The 22311-nt window shown below is 34.3% G+C and overlaps 1 protein-coding gene across 1 annotated transcript in view; it reads left to right on the top strand.

Annotated features, from left to right (window-relative positions):
* Positions 1-22311, top strand: part of DPYD (dihydropyrimidine dehydrogenase) — a 903050-nt gene that overhangs the window by 436501 nt on the left and 444238 nt on the right. The window contains exon 13 of the mRNA XM_011969334.1: positions 11762-11977. Coding sequence (XP_011824724.1) covers positions 11762-11977 — 216 coding nt within the window. The remainder of the gene's footprint in view (positions 1-11761; positions 11978-22311) is intronic.

Below are 22311 nucleotides of genomic sequence, written 5' to 3'. Positions count from 1 at the left end.
ATCATGGAAACAGCTAATCCAAATTAATTTCTACTCTGTAAGATTTTTCCCTCAATAGATATTTCTTCAGAGAGCAAAGTAACTAAGCTTGAGTTAATTAATGCATTAATCCATTCTGTGAATTAATCTAGCCACAAGCAGCTACGCAATGTTATTTATTCTTTTCCTTAAAATAATTTCAGAATGGATATTTCTATAGCAACTGTACTCCAAGATAGGATCCATTGTAGCATATCACAATGAAATATAAACAAAATGAGTAAGTGAAAGCTGTTTGATTATTTTGAATTGGGTGGAACATAGTGATGGTGATTTCTTCTTCAATCAAATATAACAAGCACTACCACTAGTATTGCTTTTAGTAGTGCTTTTCTCTTCCTTTTTTTTTTTTTTTTTCAGATTTCATTCTAGCAAAACAAATTAGGAGAAAATACAACTGGGATACATACTTATCATGTAAGTTGCTTTTCCCCAGCAACATAATCATTATACATCCAAATGTCTCTGCTGTAATTCCATGATCCAACCAGGTATAACAGAAGAAACCAGTGGTAATGAGTAATAATTTAATAATAAAATAATGAGTTATTGTAGCTTAAGACTGTATTTTTATTTCTATTCTTGAATTAATGGCATTATGATTGATTGTCTTAATGATATTTGAACAGTATATGGTTTTTATTTTTGATACGATGTCTCAGTGTGTGTGTATATGTACTCTCTGTGATCAATCAAACCATCATGAATAACTTTCAGGTTAGTTTCTTGTTTTGAGGACATTAATAATTTAGAAAATGTATGTAAGATGGGGGCAGCTTGATATAATATAGTTAGTGTAAGCTTTCAATTCAAATCTTGCTCTACCACTTATTAATCTTTACACAAGCAGTTTACTTTCTTTGAGCCTCATTTTCCTCATCTTCAATAGGAGAATAATGCATACCTTAAAAATTGTGATTAAAAAATACCTATCACTGGGTCTGGTATAAATATTACTTGCAAATGAACAACTATCTTGTTGATCTTAAGAATAAAAGAAAAAAAAAATTTTAAAGTGACCTATTTTTACAGTAGACCTTAACATTTGGACAATGTGTTGATGTTTGTCAGAGCTGACACTTTATTAGCAGATGGGAGGCCCACATGAGCACCTTTTAGACTATGTTCCGAACTTAAAGAGTCTTTGTTCTCTTGAACAGACCCGCAGTAGCCACATAGTTGAATAAAGTAGACACCTAACACAATATTGGCCAAGCCCGAATCTCTTACTTGAGAATTAGGAATTAGGAGGAGAACTCGTATTACCAGAGAAGTGATCTCATCCTTGAATGCTCTGTGTAATGTTTTGGAGGGATTTTTAAAAATACTATTAATGAGTCCTCCTCCAAGGGATTCTGATATAATTAGTAGGAAGATACCTGGCCTGGACATCGTAGTTTTTAAAACTCTCTACGTGTTTCTGATAAGTAGAGTAAAAAAATGACTGGGCTAGACCTATACAATATAAATCATTCTGAATAAAGAAGTAGGGGAAGCCAATTGGAAGAGGGAGAAGAATAAAGTGGCTGTACATAGAAAGAAAAAGGACAAAGCATGAAGAATCTTCTTACTTTCCTCGAGAATTCCCAGCTCTTCCTGGAGGCCTGGCTGCATTTCTGCATGATTTTCATGAGATCCTCCTGTACCTCATGGTAAGGCCAGTTTGTTACTTGCCACCAAAGTTCATTCTAAACTGGAAGTCAAAATTCCAGTAGGAAGAAAAATGCTCTATTTTAGGCAAGACCTTGGCAAAAGTGTGATGTTGGTGAATCTTAATGTCATTTAATATGACTGAATTATAGAATATATATATATACACACACACACATAGATACTTAATTACCCAGGGCAATTACTTACTATTCCCACTAGGTGGTTCTTGGAGAGATTGGCCTAAAATCAGCAATCTTCCAGAGCTTGAATGCCACTCTACATTAGAATCATAGAATAATGGACTTTTATAGATTTGGAGTAAAGTTAATGATTATTTCATCTAAACTGATTATCACTTTACTGGGAACTAATTTGAAAAAGACACTGAGTACCCAAGGTCACTAGTCTAATACATTCAGTAAATATGTTGAGTATCTCTGTGCCAAGTCTTATACTAGGTGCTGAAATTAAATCAAGCGAGAGATAGCATATATGTAAGCAAACAAGTACAAAGTATGATTAGGAAGCAGCTTTGCTTGTGGGAACCTGAGGAGGTTGTGTTTTTTGTTTTTTTGGGTTTTTTTTTTTCATTTTCATCAGTTTTACTGCAATATAATTTGTATATAATAAAATTTGCCAATTTCCATTGTACCATTTGATGAGTTTTGACAGATGTATGGAGTCATGTAACCATCACCACAATCACTCACCATAAATGTTGGGTAGGAACCATCAGCCTACTGTGGTTCCTTTGCTGGGAAAGACTGAGACATGAAGCAGTGGGACAAGTTAAAAGGTTAGTGTGGTAAATTCAGTGAGAAATAACCATGCTTGGACCAGGAGGTAGTAGTGGAGGTGAGAAATGGAATATATTTTGAAAAAAGAGACAATAGATTTTTCTGACAGACTGGCTATAAAGTGTAAAAGGAAAGGCACAAATGATTGTAAGGTTTTTGGCCAAAGGTACCAGAAGGATACAGTTGCCATTCTTTGAAATGGGCAAGGCTGTAGAAGGAGCAGGTTTGGTGGCAGAAAATTCGCATCAAGGGTTTTCAGTTTAAAAAGCCTAATAGATATTCAAGTGTGAGAAGTTTAAAATACAAGTCAGAAATATCCAACTGATTGCAACAATCTAATCAGAGGAGAGGTCTGAGTTAGAGATAGAAATTTGAGAGTGTAAACTATATCCCGAATAAACTGTAATGTGTCCATCAAGAAGGGATAGCATCCTAGGGGTGTTTGATGATGGATACAGACTATTTTCAAAAAAGGGAAAAAGAAGAGCTAATTAGCACACAATGTCCAGAGGTGAGGCTTCCTGGATGCTCAGTAACTGAAACATCTAGAAGTATTTCTAGGGTATATATTGGTAAGTTATCTTGGCCTGAGAGCTTTGTGAGACTATATCTTAGAACACGACCAATTCTGATTTTTGAATAGACCCTTTCTGAGTTCATTGTTCTACACTTTACCAACAAGCCCCTTGTGGAAAATGTGCCCAGTCAAGACTTCAGAGTTTATCATGATAATGATCACGAAGCCATGGAATTAGGGCTTGGAAAATATCTTAAAGGTTATCTAGCTCCAACTTCACACCCATGGCTTGACTAATAGGTAATTTGAGTCATATCCAATGGAAATGATCTCACATCTCCCAGGACAGACCCTTCCCCTAATGGACAACTCTATTTCAAAATTATTTCTCATGTGGAACACAAACATACTTCACTGTAATTAATTTTCTTTTCTGCATCTAAGGGACCCCAGACTATACTCCTGCAGTTTGAGAGTTTCAACTTGACCGTAAGTTTCTTGGCTTTCATCCCCTTTACAGGGCCTGTTACACAGTTTAGGTTTTAAAAGTTAAACCCTTGGCCTTCACTATACCTTCACAATATCTTCTGTCAAGAGGCTTCCTAGACTTTTTTTTTTTTTAGCTTAAAATAATTATTCATGATTAAATTGTGATAAAACATACATAATATAAAATTTACCATGTTAGACATCTTTAAGTGTACAGTTCCAGTGGCATTAAGCACATGTATCATGTTTCTCCAGAACTTTTTTACCTTGCAAAACTAAAACACTATGCTCATTAAATGGTAGTTTATCATTTCCCCCTCTGTCTCCCTTTTTTACACACAAGGAGGTTTTTTAGTAGAGATGACAACAGGACTGACTTTTGAAGGCTTCGTTGGAATTTTCAAAGCATTATCACCGGCAGGAAAGAACATTCTGAGCAAAAACAAAAGGCAAAATGCAAAGATGCATTAATGATATTGTTTTATTTGAGAAATTATAACTAGTTCAATAAGTGGAAGCATAAAATATTTTGAAGGAGAGGTAGGAGATGAGATTAGAAAGGTTGGGGAGGGAGAAGGGCCCAGATCACAGTTGGGATTATATAATGCTGAGGTTATGGTTTGTTCTGTATGCAGTAAAGAACCTTGAAGGAATTTGCAGATGACAATGAAGTGAGAAAAATTAAGTGTAACACATGTATATTTTGGACTCCTCATGGCCTATGCTTGTCATGGAGTTAATTTTTAGAAATTTTATTGTAAGTGAATAAAACCTTTACTCTGTCTCTTCCCAAAAATTCTAAGGGTGAAAAAAGCAAACTTTAAAAAAATAGTCTTTAGACATCCTTGTTATTTTCAATTTCTCTTATGTCTAGGAAGGACTTTAAAAAGGAAAGGTTACTCTTTATCTTTACACTCAAAAACTTAGACATTTAGCTTTTCCTTAATCTCCATTTTTACCATTCTCATCTCGGTTCTTTAGGACTTCAGCTTCTTTTGCTTTTGTAGTTTTCTTTAGTTTTCATTGAGTATATTTTGAACAATCAAAGAGGTCATGGTGATGTCCAGGTTATAAAATGATTCTTGCTTTACAATGGGAAGGCAAGGAGGGAAATGACAAAAATTCAAGTTTTCATTTTTAACCTTTTCAACCATGTTAGCGGATTCCTCAATTTCATAGCATATAGGTAAATGAGATACCTAACAAAGGATAACTAGAATGCTAAGAGCATTTTGTATTAAAAGTAATTATTAAAGATAAAAATGTTTAGTATAGAGAAAAAATGGAGATGTAGGAAGTATACGTTAGTTCTGTAAAAAATGCTTGAGGAATGCCAAGTGAAAAGGTGATTTTATTTATCTGTATCTCTACAGAGGAAATAATTGCCTTCAAGAGTAAATATTTTATACAGATGCTTTTTTTTTTTTTTTTTTTTTTTTTTGTGAGATGGAGTCTCGCTCCGTTACCCAAGCTGGAGTCCAGTGGCATGATCTCGGCTCACTGCAAGACCCATCTCCCAGGTTCATGCCATTCTCCTGCCTCAGCCTCCCCAGTAGCTGGGACTACAGGTGCCTGCCACCATGCCTGGCTAATTTTTTATATTTTTAGTAGAGATGGGGTTTCACCATAGCCAGGATGGTCTCCATCTCCTGACCTCATAATCTACCCACCTCAGCCTCCCAAAGTGCTGGGATTACAGGCATGAGCCACCACGCCTGGCATAGGTGCATATTTTTAATTGTGGAGATAATAATTTGGTTAAGATATGTTTGGTCACTGTCCTCAAGGAGCTTATGTTATATTTGAAGAGAAAATTAACATGTATGGCCAACTGTGATGACAGCTGAGTAGCAGCATATCTTAAACTGTGGGATAGCCACATAACTCTTCTTTTGAGAAGTATCTGTTCCTATCCTTCACCCACTTTTTGATAGGGTTGCTTTTTTTTTTTTTCCTTGTAAGTTTGCTTAAGTTCTTTGTAGATTCTGGATATTAGCCCTTTGTCAGATGGATAGATTACAGAAATCATCTCCTGTTCTGTAGGTTGCCTGTTCACTCTGATGATAGTTTCTTTTGATGTGTAGAAGCTCTTTAGTTTAATTAGATCCCATCTGTCACATTTGGCTTTTGTTGCCGTTGCTCTTGATGTTTTAATCATGAAGTCTTTGCCCATGCCTGTATCCTGAATAGTATTTGCCTAGGTTTTCTTCTAGGGTTTTTATGGTTTTTGGTCTTACATTTAAGTCTCCAGTCCATCTTGAGTTATTTTTTGTGTAAGGTGTAAGGAAAGGGTCCAGTTTCAGTTTTTTGCATATGGCTAGCCAGTTTTACCAACACCAGTTATTAAATAGGGACTCATTTCCCCATTGCTTGTTTTTGTCAGGTTTGTCAAAGAGATCAGATGTTTGTAGATGTGTGGCTTTATTTCTGAGGCCTCCATTCTGTTTCATTGGTCTATATATCTGTTTTGGTACCAGCACCTTGCTGTTTTGGTTACTGTAGCCTTGTAGTATAATTTGAAGTCAGATAGTGTGATGCCTCCAGCTTTGTTCTTTTTGATTAGGGTTGTGTTGGCTGTGCAGGCTCTTTTTTGGTTCCATATGAAATTTAAGTAGTTTTTTCTACTTCTCTGAAGAAATTCAATGGTAGCTTGATGGGGATAGCACTGAATCTGTAAATTACTTTGGGCCGTGTGGCCGTTTTCATGATATTGATTCTTTCTGTCCTTGGAAACGTTTTTCCATTTGTTTGTATCCTCTCTTATTTCCTTGAGCAGTGGTTTGTAGTTCTCCTTGAAAAGGTCCTTCACATTCCTTGTAAGTTGTATTTGGAGGGATTTTATTCTCTTTGTAGCAGTTGTGAATAGGAGTTCACTCATGATTTGGCTCTCTGTTTGTCTGAAGACATTTGTGCAGCCAACAAACGTATGATAAAAAGGTCATCATCACAGGTCATTAGAGAAATGCAAATCAAAACTACAATGAGATCCCATCTTATGCCAGTTAGAATGGCGATCATTAAAATGTCAGGAAACAACAGATGCTAGAGAGGATGTGGAGAAATAACACTTACCCTGTTGGTGGGAGTGTAAATTAGTTCAACCATTGCAGAAGACAGTGTGGCGATTCCTCAAGAATCTAGATCCAGAAATACCATTTGACCCAGCAATCCCGTTACCGGGTATATACCCAAAGGATGATAAATCATTCTGCTATAAAGACACATGCACACGCATGTTTACTGCAGCACTATTCACAATTGTAAAGACTTGGAACCAAACCAAATTTCCATCAATGATAGACTAGGTAAAGAAAATGTGGTACATATATACCATGGCATACTATGCATTCTCCAAAAAGGATGAGTTCACATCCTTTGTAGGGACATGGATGAAGCTGGAAACCATCATTCTCGGCAAACTAACACAGGACAGAAAACTAAATACTGCATGTTCTCACTTATAAGTGGGAGTTAAACACATGGACTCAGAGAGGGGAATATCACACACTGGGGCCAGTTGGGGAGTAGGGGGTTAGGGGATGGATAGCATTAGGAGAAATACCTAATGTAGATGATGGGTTGATGCATGCAGCAAACCACCATAGCATCAGTATACCTATGTTACAAACCTGCACATTCTGCACATGTATCCCAGAACTTAAAGAATAATAATAAAGTAAAATTGTGGAATAGTAAATAAAAAAGAGGTAGCTACTTCAGAAAAGTGTATAGATGGTAGTAAGGAAATGTCCTAATAAGTATATGCTTGAATGAATCAGTTGAGTTTGGAAGGATTATGAAGAGTTTAATGCATGAGGAAAGTCTTAAATTTATTTGTATTTTAAGCAGGTAAAAAAATGCATAAAATAATGTATGGAGACATAACAGTGTGATGAACTATTGGTAGTAAATTTTGTGTTTGTTTGGTGGTAGGTAGTAAATTTATTTGTATTGTTTTGCATATAAATGTCAGGGACCTTGTCTGTTTTGTTCATCTTTTTAACCCCAAGTTCTTAACAAATACCTGCTGAATAAATAAATGAACGAAAATAGGAAAATAGTTCTATATGAACATTAGTAACTGAGTCTAACAGGTATATTGGCAGTACATTATAAAAAAAAATCAGACTATGCCATGCAAAGAAATGTTAAGTTGGTTTCCTGAAAAATACGGGGAAGTTAATGCATTTTAGTACTTAAACGTATAACCAAATATTTTCAATGTAATCAATAAATTAAAATACTTATACTTTTTGTGACCTATGAGTGTCTCAGATAAAATAATTTCTCTATAATGACAAAGGAAGGACTTTAGAATGGGTAATTTTCAGCATGTGGAGAAGAAAGATGGAATGTGAAAAGTGCAGAGATAGGGAGGCACAAAGTATTTTTGAGAAGGAATGTTTGAAACATTTTATTTCTGAGGGTGGATTAAGAACATAAGCCAACAAGGCAGCAAACTGTATATTTTATTGTGGCTTTACCAGTAACGGAGCAACTTACAGATACTCATTTAGCCTCTTTTGGCTTTAGTTTTCTGTTTGTAAAATAAAGCTTTTAAAGTAGTCTCTTCAATTGTTCTAGCTCTGCATAGTAATAAGTAGAACTGAAAAAGTTAATTCAGTACAGTCTATGGAGGAAACTAAAGGGCAAACTCTTTACTTTGAGCTTCACTTAATGGATTTTAGAGTATCATGGTGATATGGTTTGGCTGTGTCCCCACCCAAATCTCATCTTGTATTCCCATGTGTTAGGAGAGGAACCTATTGGGAGGAAATTGAATCATGGGAGCAGGTCTTTCCCATGCTGTTCTCATGATAGTGAATGCGTCTCACAAGATCTGATGGTTTTAAAAAGAGGAGTACCCCTGCATAAACTCTCCCTCTTTGCCTGATTTCATCCATGTAAGATGTGACTTGCTCCTCCTTGCCTTCCGCCATGATTGTGAGGCTTCCCCAGCCACGTGGAACTTTAAGTTCAGTTAAACCTCTTTCCTTTGTAAATTGCCCAGTTTCAAGCATGTCTTTTACAGCAGTGTGAAAATGAAATAACACACATGGCTTCTTTTAAAAATTGTTTTAGTATACCTTCAAATCTATTTATTTCATCAATTAACTTGTATTTATCATTGAAAATATGAAAATTACAGTAAGCAAAAATTTAAAAATTAAAGGTCATCTAAAACCCTGATTCTGAGATATAATTCTCCTAGCATGTTGATGTTTATCTTTTGTGATTGATGGGTAAATGGAAACATACAGCAAAATAGATATACATGTTTTTCCATCAAAAACTTGGAATTTACATATCATATTATAATATTAACTCACTGTTTTACTTTGTACATAATAAACCCTCTTTCATGTCAATAAATTATTTTCTTCTGTATCATTTCTGATGCTAGCATAGCATTCCTTTTTACAATAGAACCATTATGGAACCAATCCCCATTGTTCAACACCTAGGTTGTTTCCTTATATCTGTTATTTACTACACTACTGGATGAATGGGAAAATAGTATTGTCTAAAATTGAAAATCTATATAACATATTCGTTAGGAGGGAATATGATGAGATAGAAGAGTTGGTATTAAAGTGTAAGAGCAAAGCATTTACATCCAAAGACCTTGAAGTCTTTTGGAAATCTGAGTTTGGAGATTGCAATTGAGATTTGGGAGGAATTAACCTTGTGATGAGAACTGAAAGTAGATAAGCTTGAGTTTGCTGAGCAAGGGTACAAAGGGGGAACAGGCTTTTAAAATTCAGAAAAGGAGATGTACATTAGGGCATGGATGTATGATGAAGTTGAACAGACTGAGTTGTTATAGCACGACAAAGACAAAGCTAAAAATAGCCCTGTGTTGCACAGTATGAAAAAAGACTGCCTATGGCATGTGAAGATTTTAGATTATGTTACAAACACATATACATAGTAGCACTTTTGTGAATAAAAGAAAAAATATATAAGAAGCTGTATTTCTCATTTGAAAGAATTTTTTTTGTGTGTGTGTGTGTGTGTGTGTATTTTATTGTTTGCTTTGATGTGTTTGGTTTTGTTTTGAAGCTTAAAGAAAACCTTGCAAAATTTGTCCAAATCATTTTCTTTCTAAGTATTAAGGCAGCAACCTTTGTAAGAATTTCAAAGCAATTACTTATTTATTTAAAACTACATAAATTAAGCAATGCAAGTTGAACTATGCATACATATCTGCCTCCTTGGGCTGTTGCCTAATGCCATATATAGCTACAATTATGAACAAACCAAAATTTGTCTGTAAGACTGAGAAAAATAGATATTTCAACACACAGCCATAAAAAGATAAGAATACTTATAAGGTCATTTACTTCACCTTGTAAAGTACAGGTATGTAGGACCACGTGTAGTTCTGCTATTGGAATCAAAGGAAGTTAGCTCAACGTTGTTTCTAAAGCAGGGAAGGTGTTTCTATATTTTTACCGATATGAATCAACCTGTAATGTAAGGAAATTCTTCCTTAGTCTATCCCTAAAACTTGCTTGATTTAATTTATATTATGATTACACAAAGCTAAGAAAATACCATCAAGCAAGTTTTCATAAATTAAGCACAAAGAGGCTGGTTAGTGGGACCAGGAGAAAAATTCTAAAATTATTCCCTTTTGTGTTTGAATTTCAGTATCTTTTAAATAAAGTTGTTTGTTTGTTTATTTAATTGATAATACTTTCCATACTGCCTTTGAAATTTAAAAAGAATGATATTGTATGCCTTCGGTTTACTGCTAACTGACTTTTTGCCGGTTGTTGTCGTTGTAAACATTCATGTGTGGACACACATACATACACACACCTCAAATTAACCCCCAGTTTCCTATATTTTACATTGTAGTTTTTGTCTTTGCTAATAATCCTTTTAATAGTATAGCAATCCTAGGTGAGGACAGAAAAATTATGTCACACCCAGACTAACCAATATTCAGAAATATGCCTTGAAGCCCAGAACATCCCTGGGAGAAGGCGCCTGCCATAACTGAAGCCTGGATCCCATCAGGCATCTCTTTGCATGTACCCGAGACACATTAGTGTTTCAATTGACAAGTTTGATGCCTTTTTACATATTAAGTGAACTTTGCTTTGCATTATAAGTGGTGGAGGGCCAGAAATAATTTCTATGCAAGTCATGGCAATCTTTATCTACACAAGACACACTCCTATAAAATTAAAGTTCTGCTCAAATAACTTTTCTTTTGAGTGATGATTCACAAGAGAAAGGATTTCTACTTTTGAATTAACTAGCCCTGTCCATTCAGTAACCGCTTTGGCTGAGAAAATTCATCCTTTTTATATTTTCCAGTGTTATTTGTCTTTTGGAGATAAACAGAGAGAGAGAAGGGGAGGGAGGAATGGAGAGAGAGAGAGAGAGACTTTACAAACAAAAGGCCTGATGCAATCGTTAATAACCTCCCCAGTCAGAAAAGGAGACGACATTTAGCAAGCACCTATGTAGGATGTTTCAGTGTGCCATGTGCTAAGAATAAGTGTTTTTATTAAAACTTTCCAATAATCCTGCAAAGAAGCATTATTACACTGATCATTTAACAAAGGTAAATTTACAGTTTTGAGTGCCAGTCAAACATTTTGACATAAACTGTTTGGGACCTATTTGGTTTCAGGAAAAAGAACAAACCCCCATAATGCACATGAGTACACTACCCACTTTCCAAATTAAATATCTCCCTGCAGCTTATGATTTTCTGAATTTTCCAATCTTCCTGTGAGGTAGAAATTAGGCAAGCAGCATTCCTGCTGCTATACTGAAAACGATAGAGAAGAAAAGACAGGGACCTATTAGTTGGCTTTCCTAAAATCGCCTAAACAGTAGTGAGATTACTGGAAATTGAATTTAGGCCCCCTGACTTGCTGTTGCCCATATCTCTGAGCACTAAAGGTATTTTCATAAATTAAGTACAAATAGACTGGGTTGGACCAGGGAGAAAAATTCTAAAATTATTCCCTTCTGTATTTGAATCTCAGTATGTTTTAAATACAGTTGTTTGTTTATTTAATTGATTTTATTTCTGCTAATATTCTTCTTACTGCCTTTGAAATTAAAATAGGATATTATATGAATTCAGTTCCCTGCTAACTGACTTTTTGCCAGTTTTTTTCATTGTAAACAGACTGTTGTAATCTATGTTAATTCGGATGCTGTGTTGAAGTGATTTTTGTAAAATATTATTATGGACAATTTAGATGTAATATGAAACCAATTATTGGTCTGTATTTTGCAGTCACAATATGGAGCTTCCATTTCTGCCAAGCCTGAACTACCCCTCTTTTACACTCCTATTGATCTGGTGGACATTAGTGTAGAAATGGCCGGATTGAAGTTTATAAATCCTTTTGGTCTTGCTAGTGCAACTCCAGCTACCAGCACATCAATGATTCGAAGAGCTTTTGAAGCTGGATGGGGTTTTGCCCTGACCAAAACTTTCTCTCTTGATAAGGTAAGAAAATATTATTGAAATCATATAGAAATGTCTATCATATATTTTAATTAAGGTATAAATATTATAATGAATTTTTTTTTTTACTAAGAAACTTACTAAACTATTTGACAAGACTATCATTACACATTAGTCTTTAGCTTCTTTCCTTCCTTTCTGTCCCATGGAAGGACGGGGAGGCATATATTTCTCATTTGTATTGTCTAGGAAGCAACAAAGATATAAATATTACAAAAGTGAGTTTTTCATTTAATAATCACAAACTCTTATTTTTGTATTATTAATTGTTTCATTATTTTGGATGCCTCAGCTCAAAGATAGGGACACAATTGATTTGGTTTGCACAAAATTCTGGGATTCAATTTATGTCAGAAAGAATCCTGGTGTAATTTATTGCTACTGGTAATAGGATAGATTCTTCCCAAATTTGGAATACAGAAACCTTTCTCAAAAACAAATACCCTGAGTTTCATTTAACAGTATGACTTTCTACTTACCCGGAAGTGGACATCTTATACTTAGTAGGAAATAAACTACGTATTAAAATTGAGATTGAGTCTTTAAAGTACACAAAGTATATAAATGCATGTTTTTAAAGTAGGATACTTTATACAACAAAAGGGTTGCATCCTTATATGGTTTTGAATTAGAAAAGAGCAACACACTTTAACATTTTTAGACTGTTTGTTGATAAATTACAAATACTAAACCTCTCAATGTATTTAATACTAACTGGTAGTTAGTAATAATTAATGTATATGAATGTGTGAATTTAGTGACTAAGAAAAGAGTATCATTATTTGAATCAGCTTTATCCTTAGGCAAAGAAAATAATAGAGAAAAAACATGCCCCATTAAGCACATTCTCTCTTTCTTTTTCCTCTTACTAGGATCAATAGCTGGCATTATTATGGCTAAAACATTAAGGCTGTCTGATTCTGACAGCTTTACAAGATGCAATGTGTAAGTGTGGTCAGGAAAATCTAGAGAATTCTCAAAAGTTAGGAAAAAAACAGTGCAGGAAAAAAATGCTTCATGAAGATTTTTTATATTTAGATATCTAAAGAGAAGTTATTTTTTCAAATAAATCAACTGAATATTTTATTAAACAAAGTGCAAAAATTAACAGAATATACTAGATTCAGCTTTAGAATATCATGAATCCATTGTTTATAACCTTGTAGAATATTGATAGTATATTTGTCTTTGTTTCAATTGATTGTTTAAAAATTACTGAGAAGCTATAGTCAAATGTTTAATCTGTTGGAGAAAACTGAGTCTCAGATACCATTTACTGACTATATTAGTTATGCTATTAAAATATATATATATGTAAACCGAAATAGGTGGCTAACTGGGCACAAGTGAAGAATTATAGCTGAAAAAAAGGCGTTTGTTGCTTTGAATTTGATGTTTTCTTTGCTTGCAATAATTGAATTCTGATTAATCAGAGACATCAGTCTTTACGCTGTTGGTGACATGCATTGATTTGTGATGCTGTGTCTTTCAGTAACCTAGTAGCACTTGCCTTTATTAGGATCACCAGCAGAAATAAATGTGGAAGCTAACTTCCTTCTAAACCTCCAATTTGAATTTAATCTATCAATTTAGAAGTCTGTGATGCTGGTTCAAAAGGGGAGTTATGAACAAATGGAAATTAAATTTGGCACATGAAATGTAACCATGCGGGGCTTTTTGGAAACCCTATTTCACTTACTTTGATGGTGGGTACAACAAAATATTGTGCAGACTATTTTAAACATATTTGTGCAAATTGCAATGACAAAAATAATGAAGCCACCTTGGGCTTATGTAATGCCATTTTTAAAAAAGATTATTTTCCATATGTGATTTTGCAGAGTAGTCCGTTTGCCTCATAGAGGTCTACTTTTTTTGTTTCCTTATCTGGTTCCTAATTAGTGATTAAATTTGTGAATTTGTAATTACATCTTATGTGCTTATTTCTGTGCTTTCCTATTGATGAAATGTTGGTAATATACAACTCAGTAGTATGAACATACTTTTTTCCCCATAGCCTTTTACTAAAGACGTCTATTAAAGTGTTACATGTACTATACATTCTGTGACATTATAGTATACCAATTTAGATTAGCTGTATTATAATTTATTATGGCAATTGAAGAATCTGTTTAAAATGTATTAAAATTCAGAATCCTGACATGTGAAATTTGGATGCTCTTAATATGACAAAGGTTATTCTATGGGGTTTTGTTATCATATGAAATATTAATATTTCACAATACAGTTTTGATGAAGTACAATTTGCCAAGCTTGCATATGATAAAGAAATTAAATGCTTACCAAGGGAGTTCAATAAAAATTAGAGCCCTGACTGAACATCTGCTAGAAATTTTATTATCCTGTCCTACTGACAGTGTGGCTCCCTCGTTGTTTTTCTGGATTGACAGCTGAGTATTGCACTGATTTCTGCAGCAAATATGTTTACGTGAACTTTGTTTCCCTATTTTTATTTTTTTGGGAGTTCGGAACATGCTTTTGATTTTCATCCTACATATATATTTTTTATACTCTTGACATTTGTAGATGCCAGATTGAGGTCTAATACGCTGCAGCACCGATAGACCATTGACTTACAGTGAAATGCCAGTTGATATCTCCGTAAACAGAAATATTATTATTCTTTACTGTGCAGTCTATATAAAAGCTGTATGTGCTTTCTTTAAAAAGGCAAATGATCAGATTTTTAATGTCAAATATAAAAAGATCTGTTTGCTTTTGTGTTAAATAACATCAAAAATGGCTTTTATTAACTATATTCTTCCCCCTCAAATCAGTCTTTTCAAGAATATTTCAAAATAACAAGATTGCTTTTCTTGAGATTCTATTTATGTTTTATAAAGATAGTAAAGTCATATTTAAAATATAGTTATGAAATCATTTTTCTATATAAATGTGTGTGGGCTCCAAGTTTAAATTTTGAAAGGTGAGAGAGAAATCGATCTGTCAAGCTTGATTAAAGCTAAATTATCATGACAAAACAGAGAAGTGATCTGTTTAAGAGGGAATATTAGAAATGGTTTGGACTTCACATAAAATAACCCTTTGACCTGTGTTCATATTATATTGATAGGAAGTAGATAAAAACATTTTATTTTCATTAATCTTATCCATAAATTTTTTTCTCTTGGAGAACTACATATTATATACTGCAAATCTATAACATGAAACTGCAAGTTGCATAGCTTTATTACTACACAGATAAATAAACTAAGAAGTATTTATTTCTATCCTAAATCAAATCTAAACCCAAGCAACAGTTCACTTCACTTGTAAGCCCTCTCTACACATAGATTAACTTGTGATTAACTTTTATTATGAAAATGTCTCAAATGAATAGATTTTGTTTTAATAAGTATCAAATTAGGTAAATAAGTATTCATATAATAGGTCTCTCTTATAAAATGATAAGAAGTAAAATCTGAAAATATTTAAGGCTCTTTTTTTGGCATCAAAATATTTCTTGTAGCTCTTTCTGTAAAATACAACCTTATACCACATAGCACAAAGCTTAATGTATAAGAGAGATTTGATAAATGTTTCATAAATATTCACTGGATAAATGAATACGTAGAATTTTTTGGCAAGAGCATATTGAGTTTATTTTTTCCCAGTATATGAACAGACAGTTAACACATAAAACAATTGACTGTTTTGAGTATTGATCTCAATTAAAGGAGAAAAGGCCAATTAAAAATTTTCACATTCTATGTTGCTTTCTATAGTGCATCTATACATGTCTAAAAATGAAAATGTCAGTGAAATTTCTAAATGTATGGATTGTGGCTTAAGACTTAGGTTGTTGTATAAGCCTTTAAATGCAGAAGATTTTTGAGAAAACAGGACAAGTATCCCACAATATTAAGAAGAGACATAAAAATCGGCTGGCCTAACTTTCTAACTGCATGTGTTGGTAGTCCTGAGAGAAGAAATGTAACCTGTTCTTGAATGCTTTTAGTGACAAGGAATATACTACAACTTTAAGGCAATGCAACCTGTGTGACTGTAGAAAGATCTGTTTTAGAAATATGTTCCTTTTATTGACGCCACATCAGCCTTTTCATAAGTTGCATCCATGTTTTATGTATAGTCCTGCCCTCTGATACATCATGGAATAAATAAGAGTAACATTAATATAAATGAATTGTTTATTTAAAATATTGTTGTTGTTGTTTTCCACAAGTAAATAAATACCTTAGAGAAAGTCCAACAAATATGGAGAAACAGTATAGTGTGGGGGAAAGTGCTTTGGCCTGGGAGGCCCTGGTCTTAATCCAAAGCTGCTCCTAAATCACAATCTTGGACGTGTGTAATATTATAGGTCATTGGTATAGTTGTTATCATTATTCATATTATTAGCTACCCTATATTCAGTGCTTAGGATGTATAGACTAAATGTTTTTATACGTTATTTCATTTAATCCTCACAATCTGCTTATAAGATAGATGAAATAATTTTTCAGATGAAATAATAGTCTGAAAAAGTTAAATAAATTGTCCAGGACTTAAGACAACAATTATCTATTTGACTATAGTCATGTGGGTTGGCAATTTGGGTTCAGCACATATGATCAGTTCTTCTACTTCACAGGGTATCTGCTGGCCTCAATCATGCATTTACATTTGGTTGTTGGGATCCCGGGGGATCAAAATATTCTCACTAATGTGTCTGGAGCCTCACGTGGGATTGCTATAATTGCTTAGATGGCCAAGCCCTTCTCTCTGTCTCTTCATAATCTCTCTTGCCTCACGATGTCTTATCAAGGCAGCTGGTTTAGGTTTGATAAGGGTACTTCATAAGGCTAGCAGTGTTCCAAGAGGACAGGAGTGGAAGCTGAAAGATCTCTTGGCACAAAGACTCCAAAGTCTACACAGTGTTACTTCCATATTTTCTTCAAAGCACGTTACAAAGTCAACGTATGTTCATGAAGTAGGTAAATACCATCCACTTATTGATGAGAAGAACTGCAAAACCACATCACAAAGGGACATGCATATGACTAGGGAAGGATTATTGCAGCCATCTTTGCAAACAGTTCTAACTTGCCATCCGGTTAGAGCAATTCACATCCCTCCCAAATGTAAACTGCATCCACTCCTTTCCAAGACACCCAAAATATCATCTAATCATGGCATTAGGCTCAAGGTTCATTGTCTTATGATCTACATCAAGTCCAAATGCCTATGAGATTATTTGGGTTTAGCTTGTTTTTATTGAGGATTCTGTGATATAGAAAGACATGTTTTCTATCTTCCATACACCCAACACAAAACGATACAGCAAGAGAACCACAGTAGATAAAATCTCCTTTAGAAGCGGGAGAAATGGAAAGCACATAGCAATCACTTGTCCATAGCAATTTTGAAATTCAGTTTGACACATGTTTTCAGGGCCTCTTGCTCCAGGGATGGAGAATCAGGGTCCATTTATGCTCCTTGGTAAGGATGCTCTAATCCATTGTTCCTATCTACTATTGGCTCTGCCCTCTGAGCCACTGATTTTCTCTGGGCTACTGATTTTCTCCTCTTAAGTTTTTCTGTTTTGTTTTGTTCTTTGTTTGATTGTTTTGTAAATGGATATTGATATTCCTTGATGACAGCTCATTAGCTTTCTCAGCCTGGTCTTGCCCAAATAAAGTTATAGCACCCTATTCCTCTCTTTTCTTTGAATTGTTTCTTTTAATCCTAACTCATGGTGATACCATCATAAAACTCTCTTAACATAATTTTGACTCTATTTAGGACTAAACTGATGCCCAAAGTCACATCCATAATTCTTTTTAAACAGATTTCTTTTATTTTTGGATATGCCTTGCTGTTGTGGTACAATGTCTTTAGGAATATTAGAAGCCCTGAGAGAATCTACTAGGACCTGCCTTAAGTGTTTCTAAATTCTTAACAAACTCTCTTACTGCAACACTCTTGAGGGGATCTTTAAGGTACTTTATTTTGAGAAGCTTTTTTCCATCTAGGAGAGACCAAATATAAAGAATAGTTTATTTTCCGACCGAGGGTGTCGTAGGTCCCTTGGATTCCGTCTGTTTTGCATGGCAAATTTAAATATAGCCTTCTTTAGCTCTTTTCTCTCTTATAGTACCTTATCATACTTGGGTAGAAACACTCAACTGAACACGTTCAGTGTTCTCTCTAGAGACGTATTATGTTCACTTTCTGTTTTTCAAATTATCACTGCTGACATTCTTGCCAATTGTTCTGTCACCACATAATACAGGCCACTTTTCCAACCCTCCAACAGCAATTTTCATACCATATTTTAGGCCTCTGCTAACAGTTTGTTCACCATTCTTCCAGCGTTTATTAAGAACTTACTCTTGGTTTTTCAAGGCTCTTCCTGCCTCACAATGCCGAAGCCAGGGCCACATGTTTTATATTTTGTTATACTAGCAAACATAACCTATTTCAGCATCATGTACCTATTGCTGCATATCAGACCACCTTACCAAAAGCAGCAACACATTTTCTGCTCTTGTTTCTACAGTTTGGCAATATGGCCAAGGCTTAGCTGGGTTGACTTGCCTTTGCTCCACATGATATTAGTTGTTTTCACTCATGGATTCGCAATCAGTTGACAGATTGTTTGGTGGCTGGCTGATGGCTGGTCCTGGATGATTTCATTCACATGCCTGGGTCCTCAGCTGACATGACTAGGCCTGTATCTCCATATGGTCTCATCTTCAAGACTACACTGGACGTGTTCACAGGTTGTCAGTGCTACAAAAAAGGCAGGAGGAGAAGTTGCAAATCCTCTTGACGCCAAGGCTTGGAAGTTGCACAACATAATTATCATTGTGTTCCATTTGTTAGGGCACATCACAAGACCAGATCAGGTTGTAGCAGCATGGAAGTGGCTCCTGCCATCAAAACACTGAAATCCACCACGTCAGGATTTGAACCAAGGCCTATTTGGTACAAATCCGTGCAATTTCCACTATATCATGCTTTTACATAATTTATCCTCTCTGGACCACATTACTTTATGTCTAAAATGAAGGAATTTTGACTGTATTCATGTTCTTCAGAGACTTACAGTTCAGCCTGAGCATTTACGCTGAGGACTTTCTACCCAGTGCTTCAAATAGAGTGGCACCTATGCTTATCTTTCTATTGAGAAATATAAATTGCACAGAAATTTTATATTTCTATGTGCAATTTCAGAGTGAACACAAGAGAGCATTTTGATTTAAAGTTTCTGTGAATCTGCTGTCATCAGATGCCAATTTTTTTGCCAGCCACACTGGCCCCCTTTCTAATTCTCCAATATGGCAACTTCCTCCCTGTCTTAGGACCATTTTGCTTGGTGTTTGATCTGCCTGGAATTCTCTTCTCTCAGATAATTATATGACTGGCTCTTTCTTCTTAATCAGTTCACAGATCAAAAGTTACCTCCTCAGAGAAGTTCTTATTAACCATTCAAAACTCAGGCTTTCCATCCCACATTACCCTGGTTGTTTTTTTCTTCACTGCACTTATCACCATATGAAATTGCCATGCTCTTAGTCATCTATTTGTTTGCTTATTTATGTTCTGTTTTAGCCACTCGAAGTAAGCTCTGTAAGTAGAGAGATACCGTCCTTCTTGCTCACCACAGCATGCCCAGTGCCAAAAACAATGTCTGGCAGATAGAAAGGATGCAATACATACTTGTTAGATGAATGAATAATTATAGCATTCTAATTTGAACCACAATTCCACATGACAGCTCTTCAGTTACTTGGAGACAGCTCTCATGTCCTATCCATATAAGCCTTTTCTTTTTCCTTTCTAAATAGTTCTGTTTTTCTTCTCATAATAAGGTTTGCAGACTTTTTACCATATAGGTTGTCTGTTCTCCCATGTGGATTCCAAGAAACTTGTTTCAATCCACATTATCTTAATTGAGAGGAAGTTGCGCCTGCATTTGCACAAATTGCACAAATTGCCAGCACCTATCAACGAGATGAGAATTGAGGAATAACATTGTCAGGACTATAAATGCTAAAGATAATATTTAAAGTTGAAAATTTCACAAACATGTCATGTAATAATATTTTAGAGCCTGGGTAATTCTCTATGGATTACGATACAGAACATCACAATTTATTTTTGTAACTCATTTTGGAAAGCCAAGATCTGGCTTTTCTAAAAAGACTAAATAAAACTGATTTACTTAATTATTATTAAGAGTTTCTATATTACCTCATCATGAAAGTCTATGAAACAATAAATTAACAGTAGTCCAGTGCATTATTTTTGCTGCTATAGTTCTAGTTTCCCATTTTTATATGATTATTGCATAATATTGTTTTCCTGATATATACTTATACATTAAGTAGGAGTTATTATTATTTAAACAAATTCAATATAAGCTTTTTATCTGGGAGACTTTTAACATGCTAAAAACTGAGATGACTTCTGTGTACTAATAGTTTGATTGTCACCTGGCTAGGTTCTTATAATTTAGATTTATTTTATTGAAATTCATAAAATCGACTCATCCTCAAATTATAAAGAATTTGTCTATTAAATTGCTACAGTTCACATATAATAGTCCTATGGGAGATTTCATCCAAGTGTTCACTTCAAGACTATTTAGCAAACTCTTCTGTGACATAAACTTCATTTCTTCATCAACAAAAGAATGTGTATGTATGCTTGCACATTCATGTGTACACATTCAATATTGAAGCTAAATCTTGCAAGTTAGAATCTAATGAATACACCACTGTCTCTCCTTCAAGGTCTGAATCAGTCTCTGTTCACAATCATACCATGTTTGCCAAACTTAGTCTGTTAAGTAGAAAATATAGATTAAGATGCTTTCGAACACAATTTAATGCATGTATTTCTAATATTAAGTAAAAATATTTTAATTATAGCCAAAGTAATATTTTTAACCATGAAGCAGACTAATCAATTTTCCAATATAATTACATCTTCACCACTTTCCCATTTCAGGCTGTGATTTCACACCTGTTAATTAGTTAATCATTTTGGTAGAGTGGTCAAAGTGAAACTCAAATAGACTTTTTAACAATATAAATTGACGTGTACAATTTTGATCTGGGTTAGCTGGTAGATGAATCTAACTTGTAATGGAAAGTACCTCTTATTCAGTTTCCTTTTTTGAAAAAAGCAACTGGTGTCAAGGTTAATGGAAAATTCTTATAATTATGGCTAATGGAAATTTCCTTAAAGTACAGTCCTGCTGTTTGAGAAACTGATTTTACCCTTATTCTGTCTCACATAATTCTTTTGTGAATTGTAAATTTAACCAGTTAAAAATCTCCATATTCTGGGTATGTTTAGATGATACAATCTTTGATTGAAATTAGTAGGATTGAATTCCATAATATTCTCCTTCCTTTGTATTTTCTTTATTGCTTTTTAAAAAGATTCTAGTCATTACTATGTAATGATATTCTTTAAACTCGTTTTAAATACTTTATACCATGATTACCTTGCTGTCAAAGTTTTATTAAAGGCATACATACATTGGCTATTTTGTTACAAGACTGATTCTGTTTTAGTAAAATTGCAGTTCTCTGTATGCTCCTTTTTCTTAAAGGACTAGCAATGTGCTTAATGTTCAAGTACCACTATTTCTGAAATGAGGTGTCGTAAGAAATAAAATGTCACTAACTCAAGGAAGTTACTGGTCTGTTAGGGAAATATTCACTCAGACTGCCCTATCACACACCAATTACCTTTTCTTACCCCCACTGCCGCATCTGCTTCTTTCACTTCAGCTAAGCCCATTGCCCTTTTCATCCTGCCCTGCTTTCTTCATTTGCATGTTTTTCTATGGTATCTCATGTGTCTGAAACAGTTTCTCACTTTTATGCTGCCAAATGTACCCTCTCTTTTTGTGAAAAATTAGCTTAAAATGTCATTAAAGAGAGTACCATTTTTAGGTATCTGGGCAAGACTTGATATATTTTGAGAGCTCTTACTAATGTCCCTTTACATATACTATTTTTCGAGTGTGTGTGTGTGTGTATGTGTGTGTATGTATGGTATTTACTTTAGAAAATTTGAGCAGTAGTTCAGAAAATATATACACCAAAAGATATAAGATGACTTAAGGCCACAGGAATTCTTAGACTAAAATGTTACTTATACTAAAATGTTACTTAATATGCAATATTTTATTTTTTATGTTACTTTATCATTTTAATTGTTTTATGATTTTTTTTATTTTCAATATTTTTTGTTTGTTTGTTTTCTTCCCATTTGAACTGTCTTTATTCTAGGGAGAAGGGATAGCACATGGATATTCGTGGTCATGAGAGAGACAA

The sequence above is a fragment of the Mandrillus leucophaeus genome, unplaced genomic scaffold (genome assembly GCF_000951045.1).
Source record: "Mandrillus leucophaeus isolate KB7577 unplaced genomic scaffold, Mleu.le_1.0 Scaffold884, whole genome shotgun sequence".
NCBI classification, from domain to species: domain Eukaryota; kingdom Metazoa; phylum Chordata; class Mammalia; order Primates; family Cercopithecidae; genus Mandrillus; species Mandrillus leucophaeus.
Note: the sequence above shows the minus strand (reverse complement) of the source record. Positions and strands in the feature narration are given on the sequence as shown.